This window comes from Palaemon carinicauda, chromosome 23 (assembly GCF_036898095.1).
Source record: "Palaemon carinicauda isolate YSFRI2023 chromosome 23, ASM3689809v2, whole genome shotgun sequence".
Lineage (NCBI taxonomy): Eukaryota > Metazoa > Arthropoda > Malacostraca > Decapoda > Palaemonidae > Palaemon > Palaemon carinicauda.
In genome coordinates this window covers 72,940,230-72,953,888 of record NC_090747.1, presented here as the reverse complement: position 1 = coordinate 72,953,888, position 13,659 = coordinate 72,940,230, and the positions used below count along the sequence as shown (strand labels likewise).

Sequence of the window (13,659 nt, the reverse complement as noted above, 5' to 3'; positions counted from 1 at the left end):
GCAGAGCATGGGCATCTTGATTGGGGGGGCACAATAAATGAATCGATATAATCATGTATCAAGCTGCTTGTGCATATGGAAATTTTTGCTAAGAGCTTCAGACCTAGCAGTCCCCTAGTAAATATCCTGAGTACATACATACATACATACATATACCAAAGGCACTTCCCCCAATTTTTGGGGGGTAGCCGACAACAACAAGAAACAAAACAAAAAAGGGGACCTCTACTCTCTACGTTCCTCCAGACTAACCAGGGACTCAGCCGAGTTCAGCTGGTACTGCAAGGGTGCCACAGCCCAACCTCCCACATTTCCACCACAGATGAAGCTTCATACTGCTGAGTCCCCTACTGCTGCTACCTCCGCGGTCATCTAAGGCACCGGAGGAAGCAGCAGGGCCTACCGGAACTGCGTCACAATCGCTCGCCATTCATTCCTATTTCTAGCACGCTCTCTTGCCTCTCTCACATCTATCCTCCTATCACCCAGAGCTTTCTTCACACCATCCATCCACCCAAACCTTGGCCTTCCTCTTGTACTTCTCCCATCAACTCTTGCATTCATCACCTTCTTTAGAAGACAGCCATTTTCCATTCTCTCAACATGGCCAAACCACCTCAACACATTCATATCCACTCTAGCCGCTAACTCATTTCTTACACCCGTTCTCACCCTCACCACTTCGTTCCTAACCCTATCTACTCGAGATACACCAGCCATACTCCTCAGACACTTCATCTCAAACACATTCAATTTCTGTCTCTCCATCACTTTCATTCCCCACAACTCCGATCCATACATCACAGTTGGTACAATCACTTTCTCATATAGAACTCTCTTTACATTCATGCCCAACCCTCTATTTTTTACTACTCCCTTAACTGCCCCCAACACTTTGCAACCTTCATTCACTCTCTGACGTACATCTGCTTCCACTCCACCATTTGCTGCAACAACAGACCCCAAGTACTTAAACTGATCCACCTCCTCAAGTAACTCTCCATTCAACATGACATTCAACCTTGCACCACCTTCCCTTCTCGTACATCTCATAACCTTACTCTTACCCACATTAACTCTCAACTTCCTTCTCTCACACACCCTTCCAAATTCTGTCACTAGTCGGTCAAGCTTCTCTTCTGTGTCTGCTACCAGTACAGTATCATCCGCAAACAACAACTGATTTACCTCCCATTCATGATCATTCTCGCCTACCAGTTTTAATCCTCGTCCAAGCACTCGAGCATTCACCTCTCTCACCACTCCATCAACATACAAGTTAAACAACCACGGCGACATCACACATCCCTGTCTCAGCCCCACTCTCACCGGAAACCAATCGCTCACTTCATTTCCTATTCTAACACATGCTTTACTACCTTTGTAGAAACTTTTCACTGCTTGCAACAACCTTCCACCAACTACATATAACCTCATCACATTCCACATTGCTTCCCTATCAACTCTATCATATGCTTTCTCCAGATCCATAAACGCAACATACACCTCCTTACCTTTTGCTAAATATTTCTCGCATATCTGCCTAACTGTAAAAATCTGATTCATACAACCCCTACCTCTTCTAAAACCACCCTGTACTTCCAAGATTGCATTCTCTGTTTTATCCTTAATCCTATTAATCAGTACTCTACCATACACTTTTCCAACTACACTCAACAAACTAATACCTCTTGAATTACAACACTCATGCACATCTCCCTTACCCTTATATAGTGGTACAATACATGCACAGACCCAATCTACTGGTACCATTGACAACACAAAACACACATTAAACAATCTCACCAACCATTCAAGTACAGTCACACCCCCTTCCTTCAACATCTCGGCTTTCACACCATCCATACCAGATGCTTTTCCTACTCTTGTTTCATCTAGTGCTCTCCTCACTTCCTCTATTGTAATCTCTCTCTCATTCTCATCTCCCATCACTGGCACCTCAACACCTGGAACAGCAATTATATCTGCCTCCCTATCATCCTCAACATTCAACAAACTTTCAAAATATTCCGCCCACCTTTTCCTTACCTCCTCTCCTTTTAACAACCTTCCATTTCCATCTTTCACTGTCTCTTCAATTCTTGCGCCGGCCTTCCTTACTCTCTTCACTTCTTTCCAAAACTTCTTCTTATTCTCTTCATATGACTGACCCAGTCCCTGACCCCACCTCAGGTCAGCTGCCCTCTTTGCCTCACGTACCTTGCGCTTTACTTCCACCTTTTGCTCTCTATATTTTTCATACTTCTCTATACTATTACTCTGCAGCCATACTTCAAAAGCCCTCTTTTTCTCTTCCACTTTCACCTTCACTCCTTCATTCCACCATTCACTGCCCTTCCTCATGCTGCCTCCAACAACCTTCTTGCCACATACATCACTTGCAATCCCAACAAAATTTTCTTTTGCTAACTTCCACTCCTCCTCTAAATTACCAGTTTCTCTTACTCTCACCTCGTCATATGCCATTTTCAACCTTTCCTGATATTTACTTTTTACCCCCGGTTTTATTAGCTCTTCAACCCTCACTAGCTCCCTTTTACATCCACCTACTCTATTCCCCCACTCTTTTGCTACAACTAATTTTCCTTCCACCAAAAAATGATCAGACATGCCGTTAGCCATACCCCTAAACACGTGCACGTCTTTCAATCTTCCAAACATTCTTTTAGTTATCAACACATAATCCATTAATGCCCTTTCTACTACTCTTCCATCAGCCACTCTCACCCATGTATACTTATTTTTATCTTTCTTTTTGAAAAAGCTATTACTTATCACCATCTCTTGTTCAACACACATATCTACTAGTCTCTCACCACTCTCATTTTCACCTGGTACGCCATACTTCCCAATGACACCTTCTACCTCTCCAGCGCCCACTCTAGCATTTAAGTCACCCATAACAACTACATAATTCCTTCTACCCAGTCCTTCTACACACCTAGTTAATTCACTCCAGAACTCATTCCACTCTTCTTCACTTTTCTCACTACCTGGCCCATACGCACTGACAAACGCCCAACATTCCCTACCCAACCTAACCCTTACCCACATTAACCTAGATGATATCTCCTTCCATTCCACTACTTTACCTGTCATCCATTCACTCAGCAATAAAGCCACACCCTCTCTCGCTCTTCCCCTTTCAATCCCAGACACTCTACCAGACATTTCACCAAACATCACTTCACCCTTTCCTTTCATCTTTGTCTCACACAAGGCCAATACATCCATCCTTCTACTTCTAAACATACTTCCAATCTCACATCTTTTACTCTCTATCGTACTACATCCACGCACATTCAAACACCCCAAAACTAGAGTGCGGGGAGCAGTCACTCTCCCCCCAGCTCCATCTCTTTGTTGCTGTCTCACAGGATTTTTTATACAGGAGAGGGGGTTCCCAGCCCCCTCGTCCCGTCCCTTTTAGTCGCCTCTTACAACACGCAGGGATAACGTTGGCGCTATTCTAATTGTTTTATGCCCCCGCGGCCACAGGGGGCAATGGTGCCGTGACCAGGATTTCCTGAGTACATTATACTTATGTATAATGGTATCAATGGATACAATATTCTGAAGTCTGTGGTTTTGGAATCTGCAGGAGGTGTGTTGTACAATAATAATATTTTTCATCTGTATAGTTATACCTCCTGTTATGTTTTTTTGTGTTCTGTATTTTTTGGTCTTTTGCTGAGAAATAATAGGAAAAATAAATGTACAGTAGTAATTTCTTTATTATTGAAATGGATAGATATACTAGACAGTAAAAATATGAACTATTAAATGTCTTATTGTACAGTATTAGCAACAATATGGAATTTCTTATAGGGAGTGTAGGCAATTTTTCAAGTCTCAAGTCTTCGATCCAATTGTCTACATAATGTGAGGTATGATGTATATTAAGAGTGCTATTTTGGTCTTTCTGTTTTTTCTGTGTAGATATGAATACAGTACAGTATTGTACATGCATCTAACTTTTTTTTATAAAAGCCTCAATGTTGATATTTGCCATCTTTATGTTCTTACAGGACCAAGACTAATGGATTCTGCAAATATTTTGTCAACAAATCATCTTGTGAATTTTGTATGTACCATATCCAAAAGGAATATCAAAAGTCATCTTCAAAAAGGGCTGACATTCAGTCGTCCTTCGATCGGGTAGATCCAAAACGGCGGTTGCAGGAAAGAGTTCTTGGCAAGGATCAGGTTAGTTGTCTGGCCATCCCAGATACTGTTGGGTAGATTAAATATTCTCTTCACCCCCAGATTTTGTATAATTTACTGATATTAAGAAAGAGTTTACACAACAACACTCTTACTCTATGTATTTAAGTGAACAAATAAATTACAGTTAATGAATTCATACAGGAAAATAGCATACTGTTTGTGTTTCAGAGGTAAAATTTGCTGAATAGAGGCCTAAAAAATTATTCAGGTGTGTCTCATATTTTTTTCATCATTAATTACGCATTGATATAATACTGTGTCATTTTAATTTGCTTAATGTCCAGGTTAGATATCCTGTGAATTGATTCTAAACCTTATGCTGTACAGTATTAATTCAATATAAAAGTTTTATTTCTTAAGCTTGCAAAAGTAAAGAATGTTACGTTTTTTCGTGGATTTCATTGATGTGCTATAGCTAATGATCAGTTATCTTTTTCCCATGCATTAATATACAGTAGTTTAGTTTGAAATTGCATTGCCATTTGCTACATGCCTAAAGTTTAAATTCACAAACATTACCTTGCATTCTGGCTGGAAGTGCAGTAGCCTATTGTGAATTGTGTCACATTTAAATATAGTGTTTATCTAAGAGAAATGTTTCATTTGATATATGGCAATTGATGGGTAATTTTTTGTACTTTTTTGCATAACAGGTATTTTATGGAGGCCAGCTCTATACCGCTCCTTCCCCTGCTAATCAACAAAAGCAAGCTAAAGCCAATAAGTCTAAAGATTTAGCCACACTGAATTCTCTCAAAATGAAAATTAAGGCACAAGAATTGAAAGAAGAAGATAAGAAGAATACATTTGTGTTGAAGCACATGAGTAACACTGAAATTGAAGCCATCAGAAAAGTATCTCAAACAAGTGAAAATTTGTACGTAACTATACTGTTTTTTGTTTGAGTGTTTTGAATGTCTCTGTCATAGCGTGTAGTTTTAGAACGTTTATCGTTGTTTTCTATACTTAATCCTAGGAGAGGCCACTGCTGCAAAGTACAGTACCTTGAGTGGCACACTTCTGCTAGTAGAAGCAGTTTTTTGCTGAGACTATTTTTCTTACAGCTCTTTTGCTTAATGCTCTCTGTCTATTGGCTAGTGCCATTATTAGGGTTAATATGCTGTGTGGTCTCCATGGACTTGCCTGTAAATGACTAGAAAATGGAAGCTAATATGACATAAAGTAATTACCAAGGAAATATTGTCTCCCATGCTCTAGGGCCAGTGTATCAATGTGTAAAGCACAAACTTAGTCTTTATTAGGGAAACCCTCAAGTTCAGGCACTATTGAAATAGATACAGCGTCTCCAATGCTAAAATCGTCTGGCTATCGATGACAAGTCATCCTCAAGAACCATCATTACAGGTGAAAACTATGCTACCTGCAAACCAACTTGCTCCCAGCCACCATCTTCATAAGTTAATTACAGGAATAAAGTTATGATTAGTTATCCACTACAGAATTCTTAATAATATCGTTAATGTAATAACACTCAATTGTCTTGGTGCAAAATACAAACCTTCCGCTCTTAAAGAGTGCATTATTATTTTGGCGAACCGAAAACTAACCGAAGCTAAACTTTTAACTGGGTTCAACTACCCACCCCCAATTGATTTTAGGTTTTCTGGCTTCCTGACTACCCACCTCTAGTTAGGGGGGGTAGCGATTGGTGTTTACACACACACACACACACACTCCTACTAGCCCTGGTGACTAATCGTCATTCTTTAATTCGGCTCGGTAGAGTGCAGAAGTGCCTCACTCTCCCGTTAACCTTAAACTGGTTAAAGCTAATTTTTCCAACTTTTTCTTTTGCAGGTGTGCTTGCCCGTGAGGACCAACCATGCAAGTTGGTTTGGAAGGGCGCCAATGTTGCCAATGATCTCTGCCCTTTGTGCTGGGGTCACTCGTGCACGCAGAGTTCTTGTGATGTCTGTAGGGAGTGGTTACCCTCTCAGTGGTTGAGATTTAGTAGACAGAAGAAGAAGGCTAAAAAAGATTCTTCCCCTTCTAGGTCCACCCTGAAAGGGAAGAAGGCTCGCCATCTTTCAGCTCCATCTCCCCACCCTGACTCTACCCTACCGGCTTTTTCCGTGTGAGTTGTCCTCCAGTTGCCCCCCGTAGCGAGGCAGTGGTGGAGCCCTCCGCAGGGAAGTCTCTCTTTTACGACACTGGTCGTATGCTGTGGCCCTCCTTGGGGTTGACGGGCCCTCCGTCCAAGGAGTGGTTACAGTAGGTCCTTCGTTTGGGTGTGCTTGTTCACTTGAGCCTTCAGACCTTGTCTTCTGCTCTCTACTCGACATTCCCCCAGCTCCGGCAGGAAGACAAGAGCAGTTAAGGACAAGCACTCCTTGGAGTGGTTTGTCACGATTCCTTGCAGTCTCAGGAGCGTGTTTCGACTTTATTCCAAAGGTTGTGCAGGGAGTTGATCCTCTGCCCGGGTTCACCCGAAGGGAAGAGATATGATCTGCACGACCGAGAGGTTCGCCTCCAGGTTGTTCAGTCCAACCTTCCGAGGAAGAACAACCCAACACTCCCTTCTAAGTAGTAGGTCCTCCATCTGCAAGGAGATGCGCCATCGAAAGGTAGAGGTGTTGATCAAACCAGGAAAGAACTTCCCATGAGTGGTCCCCCTATTTTTTCTTCTCTATATACACATAGATAAGTTGCTTGCTTGGTTATAGTTGGTTGTCCTTGATGATACACAAGTCTACTCAGTTACTGCTCGGGTAATAGTTGTTAGAGATCACACAGTACATTAACCTGACAAAAGTTGTTTTGATGAAGGAGAAACCTCTTTGGGGAGGTGCTGTGTAGTCTTCAGAACCATCCCTCCTCCCTAGCCTTGTGCAGGTGATGAGGACAATTGATTCTCACTTTGAGTTTGAAAAAAGGCAGCAGGGCATAAGTCTTTGTGCAGGTAGCATTGTCTCCAGCTGTAGTGATGGTTCTCAGTGATGATGAGTCATTGATAGCCGTACAATTTTAGCATTGGAAGTATGGTATTGAGTTCAGTTGTGCCTGAAGGTTATTCCTTTATCAAAACCACTTTTTTATGAGTAAATTCTGTACGGATTTTGAGTCCTGAAATGTAACTCTGTGATCTTGTTGAATTACTGTATAGTCATTAACTATGGGTCTTTGAATCTGTATTCTTTGCTAAACTACCTAATAAAGGGATTTTGACGTAGGAAAAATCTATTTCTGGGCGAAGGACCTGTGCCGCCCAGTGAATAAGCTCCATTTAGCACTTATTCTTAGGTAATTTACTGCTAAATATACCAGAGAAAAAATGTAAAGGAGTGCTAGGTTAACTAGCTCGCTCACCTATTGGTGTCGGTATAAAATTGGGCGTATAATCCAGAGGTCCCGCACTATTTAGATTCATCCACGACAGAAACCCCAATAGAGGAGAGCCGTTCAACCTCACTCGGTACTACTAACAATGCATCCGCTCAGAACCCAACTCCTTAGCACCCAAAGTTTGGGGACTCCAAGGGAGAGGAGCTGGGAGGGTTCACTGGGCGGCACAGGTCCTTCGCCCAGAAATAGATTTTTCCTACGTCAAAATCCCTTTTCTGGGCTCGAACCTGTGCCGCCCAGTGAATCTATACAAGAGAAAATGTCACCAAACTTGCAAAATAAAGGAAAAAACATAAGCGTAAGGGAAATACAGGATGCTTTTAATCAGAGATGAGTACCAAAAAAGGGATTTTGACGAAGGAAAAATCTATTTCTGGGGAGAGACCTGTGACGCCCGGCGAAAAAGTCCTTCTTTGTACTTTTTCTGATATAAATCTTCCAAATATACCAGAGAAAATTAAAAGCATGGAATGCAGAGGTTACAACCCTCGCGCGAGCACCTTGTTGGTGTCGTATATCTAACAAGGGCGTTTGTAAAACACTATTCACAGGCTGTCTTCCATTTAGATAATCCCTTCATCAAAGGGGGAGGGCCGTGACAGGCCCTAGAGAATACAGTTGGGTTACCCTACCGACACCCACCACTCGCGCTCACTAGGTCATCCTTCTGTTTTGGACTAGCCAGCAAAGTTGATAAGTGTTTTGCCCAGTGTTTTTCGAAGTGATTGTCGTTAATTCAACATGACTGACGTTGATACTTCACCCTTACCAATGTTAAGTACCATAGTTTGTTTTGGCAGCTTTTGACAGTACCGGGCATTTGTTCTGTTTCCAATATGGTGGTTTTTAGTTTTGGAAGCGATTGTCTTGCCGAGGTATCGGCAGCCATTTTGGGTTATGTTCGCTTCGGTAAATATTCTAGTTAATTTTGTCCATCTGGTACTCTGTCATCTTGGTTATATCACTTACGTTTTATGGCCTTTTAGTGTTATCATTAATTTTTACTATGGTATTTATTTGCTTGCAAGTCCAATTTGGACCTACGAAGAATAGCGATTTAAAGAATAGCGAATTAAAGTTTAGCGATTTAGTCTGTTAGTTTGTTCTCGCCTCAGAGGCTTCGATTTAGACTATATCCTTGTTTTTTTGTTACGTTATTCTTCGTTCTTGGTTATTACTAAGAAAAGCAATCAATTTTATTAATGTTCTTGTTTTATTGTGTGATGTTAGTTTTTTATTATGTAACCTTGAGAGCGAAAACAGAGACTGCTCGTTCCCTGTTCTACAGATATGAGTTATCCTTCTCTCGTTTTCTTTGTTAGCTCGAGTAAGAGAGGTGAATTTCCCGTTCTCCGTTTTTATACGATCACGAGTTATTCAAGCCTCCTCTTAGTATCAGAGTTGATGATAGTACGTTTAATATTATAAACGTTTTTATTGATGTGGTTACTGTTAATATAGCTAACAATATTAATAGGTACGTTAGTGTATGAGTCATTAATTGGGGTCGTTTTATACCGACACCCTTAGCTCCGAAGTTATGCTTAGCTCCGCCTTGAGTTATGCTCCGTTATATGGATACTCATTGGGTGAGAACTAGTTAACGTTCAGGAGCAGATTTTGGAGTGCAACGGTGTAATCCGGCACTCGGACTCCGGCTGAAGCCTTTTACACACGAACCTTTGTCATGTTTGATCATAATTACACCGTTACGGCCGGCTTCACGGGAGATAACACAATCATTCATTGAGGTTAATGTTATCGTACCGGGAACGGTCACGATATCACGGTGACGGGCCTTTGCTACCGGATCTCCGGTACAAACAGAGATCAAGCAGACGGCCAGAACCGGAGTAACAATGTGATACCGATGAAGACTAAACAGTTTCATTATTACGGTCCCTTTTTCATCGAATCTCCGGCTTCACTGGAGATAACACAAACATTCAGTATTAGAGAATGTTATCGTACCGCTAAGGATCACGTTTTCACGATGACGGACCTTTGTCACTAGTTCTCCGTTACAAACAGAGATCAATCAGACGATCAGAATCAGGGTATGAACCCCTTTTTCATAAATAATCACAATATCGTTATTACGTTCCTTTTCATCGAATCTCCGGCTTAACCGGATATCGTACAGGCGATCAGCATTGAGGTTAATATTAGTTTTCCTCTGGTGTTCACGTTGTCACTATGACGGACCTTTGTACCGGGGATTGTTACCGGAGCTCCGTTACAGACAGAGCTCACTCAGACCACGGGTGGCCAATCTCTTGTTTTGCTGTAAAGGAAAGGATTTAACATGAATACAAAGTAAACTGTACTTACTTTAATGACACTTTGAATTTGCGTTGGTAATATTCATTAGTTATTCTTGAAAGTCCAAATAAAAATATATGAACATAACTATGCCTATATTTATGCATATATTTAATTCTAACTATGTATAAATATGGATAAATATCCATACAACATCGTGTTCAAATAGAAATAAATTGATTATGCCTATATTTATGCATTTTCAATTCTAACTATGCCTAAATATGAATAAATATCCATACAACATAGTGTTCAAATAGAAATAAATTGATTGTGCCTATATTTGTGCATATTCAATTCTAACTATACCTAAATATGAATAAATATTCATACAACATCGTGTTCAAATAGAAATAAATTGATTATGCCTATATTTATACATATTCAATTCTAACTATGCCTAAATATGAATAAATATCCATACAACATAGTGTTCAAATAGAAATAAGTTTCCACTCAGTACTGGGAACCAAACGTTGGCCCCTTCTAATGAAGGGCCGGGTCGAGACTAACCATGCCATGAGAGGCTATCTACTGTTCCTTGAAACTCTGGTCAGTGAACAGATGAATCAATAGAATACTAATAGCCAGTAAATAATGTTAGACCCGGTTCTGAACGTCTGAGTCAGGGGTGGCCAACCTGTGGCGGATGCGCCAACAGTGTCACATTTCATGAATACAAGTGTCGAACTATACCCCAAAAGATAGTACATTAAATGATTTTTCTTTAAAAATGATTTTTATGAGTTGTACAGTTGATCCCAGCCTGTGAATAGGATCACTAACCAAAGTTCAAGGAACATCCAGACTTATGTCCCCTTTCTTTTACAGAAGGTTCGCCTACATGGTTCCCGTCAGGATGATGATGAATCTCTCTGGCCTGCAAGAGAGGCTCTCCGCCCTTGGTTATCAAGGTTGGGAAGAAATGCTCCATCTAGAGGTCCCTATCTCCTCAGAGTGTCCTCTCTAAGGTTGGACGACGACCCCATGGACGGGCAGGTAGGTGGGGATGAATTTTGAGCCTTCAGCTTTGCAATTACCTACGTCACCGACCTAGGACCCTTAATGGATCCTGATGTTCATGTTACCCTGCATAAACCGTGACTGCTAAAAGCAACACATTCTAGGGAAAACCAAGGGGCTATGACGGAGCTCAAAAGTATGGTAGTGAGTCAGATCCATTCAGGAACTCAGAAGTTTCCCCCTACAGCCCCAGGCATATCGAAGTAACCTCCTTCGATAAAAACAACGCATAGAGATTTGCCTTACATGTTCCATATATAGATGGTACCATAAATCTGGATGGCATAGACATCCTCCCTCTGGGGGACCTAGAATTTACTCCCAGGTACTAGAATTCCCGTTCAACGGATTCATTCGATTGAAAGAGATTGCCTTGGTTAGGTTAGACAAGGTACCGAAGGTAACAGTATTATTTCCTAAAGGGCAGGCCCGATCTGTCTGGACCAGGATGTTGTCAGTCTGGGGGTTACGATAATTCCAAGATCTGCCCTTCCAATTCGACCTACACGTTTGATGGTCTGATCGGGTTAGTTGTGGGAAATACGTTCTGTCTGAGGCCTCTATCAGACAGGAATCGATAGTCGGTTACCCACTCGTCATCACAGCCTCCCTCCGATTCGACGTCTATGCATCCAAATCCCCCTCATCAGGTGGTCTACCTCACTGATTCCCCAGGTACACAGCCCAACCCCGTTGGGATGTTTTACCTGCATACAGCCCTAGATCCGAACCCTCAGGCTCCTCTCGTGGACACCAGAGAGGAAGCTACAGGAGTAGAAGACAGTCTCGCCATCGAGACGGACCTAGAAAAAAGGGGGCTCGGAGAAGGAAAGTACCTAGATTCACCCCCTCACAACGCGGTGGTCCCGGTAGGGGGTAGACTTTACCACTTTCGAGACCATTGGACCTTCGGTCTGTGGGCTCATAGCATAATCTCTAAAGGTTTGAGGTGAAAATGGTCACAAGGTCCTCCTCCTCCACCAGTGACCTTCTCCCAGAAATCCACTCCCATCCTGGAAGAGTACACCACAGGGTTACTCAAGAAGAAGCAATCAAACGGGATCGATCACTGAAGTTCCAAAGCCACCTGTTCACAATTCCGAAGAAAGGCTTGGCGGCATTGAGAGTGGACCTGGACTTGTCAAGCTAAACTCTTACATTCTCTGCGACAAGTTCCGGATGTTGACTATCTCTCAGGTACGGACCTTACTTCCCCGTAGGACCGTCACCACCTCTGTCGATCTTACCGACGACTATTATCTTGCGCCTTTAGCTCGAAACTTCTCTTCTTATCTGGGTTACCGCCTAAGCAGGAAAGCCTTTGTGTTCAAGACATGCCCTCTGGCCTCAACATTGATCCCAGGATATTCACAAAACTAGGAGAGAGAGTGTTAGAACAACTCAGGAACCAAGAGATACAGATCATTGCTTATCTGGCCGGTTGGCTCATTTGGGCCCGGCCGGTCATAGAAGGCAACAGAGCTACGAAGGAATTATTCCAATTTCTCGACAACCTGTGATTTCGGGTCAATCTCCAAAAAATCTCGCCTGCAACCATCAGTCCGCTTAGAATGGTAAGGGTATCTTAAATATGAACATAAATCCAATAAGGTAGGTATAATAATGCCGTGAGTGATAATATATACAGATACTCAGGAGCATAAGATTTACAAATATAATAACAGTATTCAGGTGCGAGACCAACGAATACAATAGGGTATAAATGAGGCAGGTAAGAGGGAGAGATAAAGAGTCAAGGCATTAACCTGTGAGTTACTTGGGAGTAACTACGCTCCCTGCGGCTACTGTAGAAAATTTTAGGGCTTCCAAATGTTTAAGGTAGTGTTTCTTGAACACTGACGGTGATTTCCACCCTGTATACCTGGAAAGGTCTGTAAAATTCATGTGGTGAAAGAAGTTCACCGAGGTAGCAACCGCCCTGATATCATGTGCAAGAGGAAAAGAGTCAGGGTTAGCTTGTTTAATAAAATACAAGATTTGTTGCCTGATCCCTTTAATAGTAATGGTACCGCCTTGTTCTCTAACGAATAGAGGCCCCGAGGAGTTAGAGGAGGTCCGGGATAAATAAGACCTAAGAGTAGTAACAGGGCACAGAGACGGATCTTGCGTGAGGGGAACAATTTTCCAGGAAGACCATCTGTTTTGAGGGTCTTCGTTCTTAGCCAAAAAGAATTTGTTAGGAGAAAGAAGGACCTCTCCCGAAGGCAGGAAGTCAATATGACCCGGGTCTCTCGACAAGGCTGCCAATTCAGAAATTCTTGCCCCGGAAGCCAAGCTCACCAGGAAAAGTGTTTTCCTGAGAAGGGGAATGTAATCACAAGAACTGTTAATGGTATCAGAAGCCAATCTGAGTACGTCATTAAGGAACCAGGTCACCGGAGTAGGACGAGTAACCGGTTTCAGTCTGGCACAAGCTTTCGGAATTGAAGCTAACAAAGAGTCGGTTAAGTCTATGTTAAAACCCACTAGGAAGATCTTTTTCAGAGCCGATTTAATAGTGGTGATAGTATTGGCTGCCAGACCTGATTCTAATAAAGATCTAAAGAAAGTGACTGTAAGGTTCAAGTTCATACAGTTTACGTCTGAGTCTATTAAAAATTTTGCCAACTTTTTAACTGCAGAGTCATACTGGCGGATGGTGGAATCCCGTTTATCCGATTCTAGGAACAAGGTGTTTTGAGG

At 42.0% G+C, this 13,659-nt stretch overlaps 1 protein-coding gene across 2 annotated transcripts in view; it reads left to right on the top strand.

Annotated features, from left to right (window-relative positions):
• Mcm10 (minichromosome maintenance 10 homolog) overlaps positions 1 to 13,659 on the top strand; it is a 525,621-nt gene that overhangs the window by 472,281 nt on the left and 39,681 nt on the right. For both annotated transcript variants that reach the window (XM_068347046.1, XM_068347045.1), the window contains exons 6-7: positions 4,050 to 4,227; positions 4,902 to 5,125. In XM_068347046.1, the coding sequence (XP_068203147.1) occupies positions 4,050 to 4,227; positions 4,902 to 5,125 (402 nt within the window). The remainder of the gene's footprint in view (positions 1 to 4,049; positions 4,228 to 4,901; positions 5,126 to 13,659) is intronic.